The sequence below is a fragment of the Juglans regia genome, chromosome 2 (genome assembly GCF_001411555.2).
Source record: "Juglans regia cultivar Chandler chromosome 2, Walnut 2.0, whole genome shotgun sequence".
NCBI lineage: Eukaryota > Viridiplantae > Streptophyta > Magnoliopsida > Fagales > Juglandaceae > Juglans > Juglans regia.
This window is the reverse complement of record NC_049902.1, coordinates 25,125,842-25,134,713: the sequence shown is the minus strand read 5'-3', so window position 1 is coordinate 25,134,713 and position 8,872 is coordinate 25,125,842. Positions and strand designations below refer to the sequence as shown.

Sequence of the window (8,872 nt, the reverse complement as noted above, 5' to 3'; positions counted from 1 at the left end):
CACATCAACTACATAAAAGAATGATGAGAGCACAACTTTTACTAGATATAAATAGTTATTATCACCAACATACTTTGGCAAATTATTTAATGTGATATTCTTAGTGTAAATTACTGCTATTATTTTATAGTACAATAAATTTAACATTCAGCCACATGTTATGCCCAAAAATCCTACTAGAAGTAGTGACCTCCTGGGTTTTCATACTTTCAACACAAAGATTAATAATATTAAAAAATGATGAGTTACATATGACAATTTATTTGAGAATGACTAATTTATATATTAGCTCATAATAAGTAGTGAACATGAAATGAGTACTCAGTTATACCATTGTAATAGTGAAAGTTCTCACTGTTGCAAAATTAGATGGTTGAAATGATGAAGGCTAGAGAGTCGCAATAATAATGCATCATCATCGATATTTAGGAAGGTTTTGGGCAATAGTTTAGGCTATTTGAAGGGCTTGAACCACTATGTTATTTTCGATTCTTCTAAAATGTTGGGAATACCCAATGAGAATATGAATGTCATGCTGAGGAAAATGAAAAGAATAAGAAAAAATGCAAAAAACTACCAATATCAGGTTGAAATTCAAGGTGGTTTGATGGTTATATGGGACCATATGCACTAGTAGGACAATTTGTAAATGTTCGAATCTCAAAGTTAGAGTTTCAAAGAGAGACTTTAAGAGATCCTTAGCCACACAAATACTAGCAGTTACACTCTTTGTTTCTTGATTGTGGGTTTTGATGAATGTGTCATTGTGCAAAGATGACTTCAAAATCCTACTTTTGTTCAACACAATTTGAAAGTCTACAATTGTTAGAGCGGGTTTGGCAAAAGAGGTAAGATTGCTTGAGATCCTTATTCTTATTTGTCAACCATGTTTTGTAAGTTGTGATTATGCTTATGAATATTGGTGATATGTTGGTTGCATGCTATTCTTGATGTGTTTAAGATGTTATGGATAGATTACATAAATTAGGCTATATTCATTAATTTATTTGATCTGAAGATTGGAATAAGTATGTTTGTAAAGGCAAGGCATTGTTGGTGCTGTTGGAAATTCCATGTTGTTATACTCGAAAGGTTGTTGATGGCCCTGTGAACAGTAAAATACAAGAAAAGTTCAAGAATTAAAAATCTATTATAATATGGATTGCCACAACATAAAAATTTAGGCTTATATATTATTGACATGTTTTATATGAACTTACTGTAACAATATAAATGTGAAACACAAAATAATTCTACAGTGAATATCATATGGCCCAATGGATCCAATAATCTCATATGAAATAGCTTGTTGCAGTGTAAGGAGACTACAAGCAGATTATATGATTCTACCCAAAATTTTCTTTTGCTATATGTAGTTGATTGGGCATTGAAACTTCACCTCGAAGATAGTTAATTCGATGGTTAGAAACTTCAATATTTTTTTAGAAAATGTAAGATTTAGAAACTTCAATATTTTTTTAGAAAATGTAAGATATCAATGTTCAAGATCTGATCTTATACAATTGTTGTGTATTGCACAAGGTCAATTCACGATGTGTTGCAACTGATTTGGCTGTACTAGCCAAGATCCCAATAACAATTATAGAATTTCCTCTGTGCAAGTATATAGAAATTGTAGGACTACTGGTATGTTAAAATAGCAAGTATTGGCAATTGTGGGAACTAAAACTAATTTATGAATGTTTAAATTAGATTGTTAAAGTTACTATAGAGGACTACTGGTATGTTAAAATAGCAAGTATTGGCAATTGTGGGAACTAAAACTAATTTATGAATGTTTAAATTAGATTGTTAAAGTTACTATAGACATGTTTGACGTGGTCAAAATTTTATATATAATGTATAATGTCTTAACTTAAATTATTTCTACTAATCATTATATGCGTGATAATTTATGCATTGCAGCGCTTGTAGGATAATAAGGCGTGCATAATTATAACAAATTTCATACAAGAAAATTTTCTAAATGTAGGCTATAATTATGTGAAAACCCAATGAGAATATACAATATAATATCTATCTGAATTGAATTTGGTGGAAGCGAGAAAAATGGACGAGTAAATTGTAAAGGTTGCACAATGACAACAATCCTCCAAATTGATGTTTTAATTGTTCCAGATTTACGAGGTTTTATTTGTTGTATCCATCCCGATTCAATGCGTAGTTAGTGTCAATTAGGAACAAATTTTTGCCACCAAGTGGATCATCACAGATTCATGGTCCCAAATTTTTCTAGCCAATAATTCATACTGAAAACTATTACAGTTTTTTTCCTAGTGTGCATTTCGTCTGGAAAAGCTATCATTTCTATGAACTCGTTGCGACAACACTTGACATAAATAAGTCTGATTGTGTTCCTGACATAAATGGGTTTTTGCCACCGTTCCTAGACTTTTTTTTGGATATTGCACACTGTGGCAAAAGGACACTCATGTTGTATTGCCTCTAGCTACACCAAAATTTACCCTAGGATCATAGAAAAATTATGGATGTATGCCTCCCTTCAAATTTTCCATTGATTCTTATCCTATATGTGCTGGTCGGAATGTACAACAAGAGCATTCTTTGGAGGCAATTCACTTAAAAGAAATTGCAATTCTTGCTCTTATTCTTGAAATTAATTGTTTGGGATGGACAAAGCTAGCCGTTGGGATAATTTTTTTATTTCTTGAACTAATTTAATTATTTGGACACGCTTATAACTGACAGCAAATAAATAATTTTTTGTAATGAATTATATATATATATATATTTACATATATATATCTCGATACAACAAGATATAATAATTAAACCAACCAGATATGGACACAATTAACCTCATTGTTCCCTTTAATTTCGTTAAAAAATAACAAGTATATGGTCCTTGGTCATTATATTTATAGAAAAGTGGGTAAAAACCCACCACCAAACAACAAAATCACATAGACTATTGAATTTACCACTCTCTAAGACCATATTAATATGATTGAAAATCTTTTTTTTTTTTTATCTATCTTTAATTTTTTTTTTTATCAGCCTTTTCTTTTCTTTTCTTTATTTGATTTGGATAAACATGCTTCTTCAATCCTATATTAATATATGAACCCCAAATTAGGACTTCTTACAAACATAGCACCCTAAAATTCGTATCTTATACTATTTGATTGGCCTATGGCACAAGTTGTTGAAACTTGAAAGCCAAAATAAGATCTGGTTAAGCTGTCTTTCCGGTTGTCATTTTTCCATGATCCTAACAACCAAAACCAATTTCATACCTCACATCTTTATATTCCAATCTCTCTTATGTTGTTGTCATCTTTTTCCCGTTTCATGCCTTTAAAGCTTCAACCACAAGCCTAGATCAACTTGACCTCATCCTCCAGCTCCTCCCAGCTTCCTTCCCCATCGAAAACAACCCTACTAATTTATTGGGATAAATACATACATACATACATATATATATATATATATATATATATAATATCATATATAGCCATGCACCTAAATTGCCTTACATGCAAGTACAAGGAGAGTAATACATCGGAGTCTGAGATAGAATTTGACCGAGAAAAATCTAGAGGGGAATGTTGTTGTGTAAAGGTGGAGATCAAGTTCTTGTCAGGGAACATTCATCCATTATCCTACGAGAATATGAGAAGTGGATTTGTAAAGCTGGGAGAGAAGAAGGTAAGACTGGGTCATCGTCGGAACTATAGTGAAGGAGTTGTTGGATTTGGAGGTGGCGTAGAGCCCCGGTTGGTGAGGAGCTGTGGGATGAGAAGGGATTGGAGCTTGGAGGATTTGGCACATGGGGGAGAGAAGAAAGGGAGAAAATATTGATACATGCATGCACGGTTACAACTTTCTTTTGCTTATGCCTTATCCCTCTTTTCTATTAATTTGTGACGTTCTTATTCTTCTTAATTAATTAGTATTATGTTTCAACGTACAGATGCACTGGTTGAAGTCGAATCTAGGGGTGGATGGGATCATCAATGTGGTTATGAAAATGATGTTTCATTTAGGTCCTGTTACTCCAAAATATTCTCGGCTATAATTAGTCGTATTCGATCCTTTCTAGATGCATGGCTATTTATATTTTAGTTGGAAAATCTTGCGTAGTGTCTTATGCAAGAAGTGGTCAAGAATTTTCGCGCCTTCATCCCAGAAAATGAAAGAATTAAAGAAAGTGGCAAGAATCACCGTTTGAGATATGATCACCATGTCAATGTTTATGTAGGATGTCATGTTGTTGTGGGAAAAGCAGTATTTATGTATCCAGGTAACCATAGAAATGGTTTCATGGCTATAATGATGCTCTTCCATTAGTATTCTTCGTGCTTAACTGTTACTATGCTCAGCTGTAATGTAATGGTTTGGTTTGACTATCACCTGCCGTTGCCCTTTGGTGTTGTATAGGAATAGGGTTCTGACTCCAAATCTTTTCTTTTACGAGAAATACTCGTACCTCGTCTGAGTTTATTTTTTTATTTTCACCGTTTATGTATTTAATTTTATTTTAATTTTTTTTATTTAATGATTAAGAAAGTAATTTTTAGTGTATCGGTATATTTTTTTTTATTTTTTAAAAATATTTAAATATGTTAAAAAAATATGAAAATAAATAAAAATATAAAAAATAAATTTGTATTAAACCGCACGCCCAATAGTGATTATTGGACGGTAGCCTAGAACTACTCTTCTTTAATACGACTGAATGTACAGTTGCTTTTATGGGGTATACCCCTAAGATAATAAAACTCAGGATTTGTCAGTATGAAGTCAGTGAGACATACTGAACTTATGTTTAAACCCAATATTAATATTAACCGCAGCTGCTGTACACGTCATCATTCTAATTTCTGCCAGAGACTAGTAAGTTTTTTTTTTCTTACTTATTAGGGATGGCGTGGTGCTGTTGCAGAAAACAGAAGATGATTTATTTCCTTTTTGACAAGATAATTGCTATAAGAGAGGCCATCAATAATGAGGAGATAGTATTGCAGGTAAAAATAAAGTGTGCGGCTACGCATCAGCATTAGCCGCACTCTCTGCACACTGTAATTATATATATATATATATATTTTTTTAAACTCAACAACACTTGTGTGCTGAGACTTTCATCAACAGTAGATTGATGTAAGTAATTTCTCAAAAATAAATTACTCCTGCAAAAATAATACAAATAACTAAATGAATAAATCATTAAAAAACAAAGAAGATGATCAAAGGATATCCACTCTAAAAGGGAAACGTGGAAAGCACCTTGATCTTTCACAAGACCTTATTTAGAGAGTTCCAAAGCAACTTACTTTTAACAATTAAAATTTTAAATGGAAGTAGTACAAAGTCCACACAACAGTTGCACATATACCTATGATTTATCAAAATAATTGAAATTCAAAGATATGACATGGAAAAATAATTTACTTGGCCTTTAATGCAGTAACAAGACACTATTTTCATATATTCACGATTCATGTTTATTGATCTTTACATGAATTACGTCATACATTCTGATCATTCTTGACCATATGATACCAGCCTTTCAAACTAAAGCGGGATTCTCCCACCTTCAGAACCTGGCAGTAACCTAATGGTAACTTTCCTTGGCATATTCTGAATGCCCTTCACCTGCAACATCAAAGGTTTTGAAAAAGTGAAAAAACTGAGAACAAAAACTTTTCCCACAAACAACTTCTTCAGTTAGCATAATAACATCACAAGTTTTTTGAGCCACTAAAACTTCAGAACTGTCTGAAACATCACAATAAGGAGTTATCTGATACTTTAATTGTAGGATGTTGCACCCTACAGGTTGGTAACCACTCTAGCATTTTTTCTTTCTTGCATCTCCTTTCCAATCTCTTCGACCACCGATAGTTCTATGCATTTCAGAATTGACCAGGCTATGGGAAATCTCAGAATGAACCCTTTCAAATGATGGTTCTGCCTTGATTCCAGATGGCAAGCTTGGCGTCTGATTTTCACTAGTTAATTTAACAGTGCCATTAGGCATGACATCTTTATCCTTAGATGTATGAGCCCTTCTTGCGTCCTTTTTCCAATCTCGTTTACAATGCACACGGGTCATACAAGGGCTATGGGTCTTGTTTTGTTGTAAATCTACTTGTGGTGGAGCTGACTGATTTATAACACAAGACTTCTTACTTTCTGCTTCAAGCCGCTTCCGAGCCCTATACCTACGTTGCCGTTCTCGGTTCTTCAGGCGACGAGTGATAACATCAAGGTGGCCTCTAGTGCGCTGTCTTTGGTCATGGGGCTTCATCATAAAGCTATCTTGTGTTCCGGTGGCATTCATATTTTTCCCATTTTCCATTTTGGATAGAGGTTAGCATCTGCATTAAGAAACTAACTAAAATGAAGCGAATCAATCAATCCCCGTATCGTTTCCAATCTGATGAAAAACACTTCACATTTCTTACCAATGAGAGTTAGCTTTTCCAGTCCCTGCAATGCCCATTTGGTGACTGCACCATCATCACACTCTGTCAACCATCTAATCTCTTAACAAAAAAGATCACATCATCCAGATGCCATAACAAGGATGAATATTTTTTTTTTATAAGTATAATAGTATAGCAAGTATAAATGATCTGGGATCAACTTCAATTAATAAGCACCAAAAGAAAAAATAGACATTGAATAAAGTAACATAACTCACATGCATGATCTGAAAAGGCTAAAAATTGACCATAACATTTATCTGCACAATGTGGTCAGCAAAATCCTTTTTACTAGTGCTTGAATTTATGGAAGCTAACAATGGAGACCAGGAAGCCAGGGCACTAGAGAACTTCATTTTCTTTTTTTATCATCACCAGTCAATGTTATGCATAAGTTAATTAATTACTTATCGCCATGGTATGAGATTGAGTAGTAATGATTGGAAATTGACTACACTTTGCACTACTGATATTGTTGTAGTCCCTTCAAGAAAAGTAATCCGCCTTGTTTGGGTAATGAGATATTGTCAGATATTTTCAAAACTTCTCATAATTGTTTTTCTCAAACATCACTCAAACACAACACTTTTCAATTTCAAATCTTCAACTTTTTCATCTAATCATTAACTGATCATTATCCAAACACAAAATCCAATACAAATTTCCCAAACTTCCAAAAAAAACAAAAGAAAAAAAAATCCAAATTTTTCAAATTTAAAAAAAATATATATTAAAAAAATATTCAAACAATTTTTTAACTTTATAATATTTTTATTCAACTTTTTCTCTCATTTCCCAAAACCCAATAAAACATATTAACTCAAACTATTTCACTACTATTTATAAACCATTTCACTACTATCTACAAAATTCTAAGATATTCTAAGCGTCCAAACAAACCTCAGCCGCCATTGGATTGGGAATATACAAACTAAGACACTTGAGGCTCCGAAACCCCACAAAAATGAGAGTTTTATTTTAAATAATGACAAATATAAAGTTTGATTACGCACCCAGTTGGCCTCAAATTTATGACCTCACTCTTCACTTCATTCTCAAGGGCTAAGAAAATGCCATCTGAGATGAAGCTCATTGGCGCATCCAAAAACGGTTTCATTTGCTCTTAGCATTTGAAATGTGTCTATCATCCCTTGTAACACAGCCAGTTTTGTGATATCATAACATGACGTAATAAAGGCGTAATACAATTTTCCATTTCGGTTATGACTTTGGATTTTTCCCCAACATTGATCCATGCAAAGCATAATTAACAATCAGAATTAACGGTTCCATCTCAATGGAAATTGTGGTATATATAGAACCTGTATTAACTAGGGCTTAATATTATGCACCATGGAGTAATGATATTATGGTATCTATAATATTAATAGTTTAAATCACAGCTAAGTTATTGATCCAAGAGCTCGTCAATGACTCAACAACATGACTAGCTCACCTATATAAGTTACCTAGTTAAGAAGTCCCTCAATCTAAACATCAGCAGCATTCAATTTCAAGCCATCTTCATAATTCCGCCGCCCCTAAAAAAAATGGGGATTAGTTCCTTTCTATATTTAAGCACCCATTCATCTCCGATTTGTGTTCTTCACGTATAACTATACACATGCAGAACTTGAGACAGCCCATTGTTAATTAGGCAATACTAATTAGACCTTCATACCGAGAACCCTAAACAGTAATCCTAAAGAAATTAATAGCCCAACCATTCTAGCCACCATCGCGATTAAAAACAAACACAACAACAGCAACGTTAAAATTGTTTTTATTTTTAGAATCATGAAAGAACTTCATTGAGATTTTCCATAGCTGGAATTCATGCAAGTTTTGTTTTTAAATGGAAAACCAAAAGCAATGAAAATACATATTTCGACCGCAAGATAGAAAAGGGAGGGAAGTGAATTAATGGATGAAAGAAACAGAGACAATACAGAATATAAAGATCAAAGCAAAAAATGCGGCAGTGTGACATGAAAATTAAGCAAGATTAAAAGCATGAATTAGGAAGGGAAAGTAGTGGGGGCGGGGGAGCAAAAAGGTACCTTTAGAAATGCAGATCAGATCTATTTTGACGAAATGGATCCGAATAAGTAAGGGAGAAAAAAATTGCAGAGAGAGGCCGAGGGGGAAGGGGGGGGGTGTTGTAAGAGGAAGCAGAAGCGGTGACTGTTTGGACTTGTTCTTGCGAAAGACAGGGTTGTGCTTTTCAAGCCGATGTTACCGAGACAGGATCTGGGCTTTCTCCTCACCGTTATAAAGATGATATTTAATCTTTATTCTATTGCTTTCTTAACATACGGGGTGGTGGCGCAGTTGGCTAGCGCGTAGGTCTCATAGCTATCTGAGTAATCCTGAGGTCGAGAGTTCGAGCCTCTCTCACCCCA

At 33.7% G+C, this 8,872-nt stretch overlaps 1 protein-coding gene, 1 long non-coding RNA gene and 1 other non-coding gene across 7 annotated transcripts; 2 read left to right on the top strand and 1 right to left on the bottom strand.

Annotated features, from left to right (window-relative positions):
• Positions 1-3,317: 3,317 nt before the first annotated feature.
• Positions 3,318-4,391, top strand: LOC108988693. Its single transcript, XR_001995711.2, has 2 exons — positions 3,318-3,857; positions 3,956-4,391. It is a non-coding gene; the product is annotated as an uncharacterized LOC108988693 (long non-coding RNA).
• A 1,013-nt stretch (positions 4,392-5,404) lies between these two features.
• Positions 5,405-8,715, bottom strand: LOC108988699. Of its 5 annotated transcripts, XR_004800905.1 has the most exons (4): positions 8,531-8,693; positions 7,927-8,011; positions 6,450-6,523; positions 6,175-6,362 (listed from the first exon to the last, which is right to left on the bottom strand). XR_004800905.1 is itself a non-coding variant. In XM_018962027.2 (2 exons), the coding sequence occupies exon 2, from the start codon at positions 6,341-6,343 to the stop codon at positions 5,834-5,836; it is 510 nt and encodes a 169-aa protein (XP_018817572.1). In that variant the 5' UTR covers positions 6,344-6,362; positions 6,450-6,530; the 3' UTR covers positions 5,405-5,833. The 5 variants fall into 5 exon arrangements, 1 of the variants encoding a protein (XP_018817572.1); XR_001995712.2 differs by lacking the exon at positions 7,927-8,011 and having other exon boundaries at positions 8,531-8,715; XR_001995713.2 differs by lacking the exon at positions 7,927-8,011 and having other exon boundaries at positions 6,450-6,530; positions 8,531-8,700.
• Positions 8,716-8,786: 71 nt separating this feature from the next.
• TRNAM-CAU lies at positions 8,787-8,872 on the top strand. Its single transcript is given in 2 exon segments — positions 8,787-8,824; positions 8,837-8,872. It is a non-coding gene; the product is annotated as a tRNA-Met (tRNA).

Bases quoted from the DNA above. Each gene is read 5' to 3' on its own strand.
- LOC108988699 (XM_018962027.2), bottom strand. From the start codon at position 6,343: ATGGAAAATGGGAAAAATATGAATGCCACCGGAACACAAGATAGCTTT.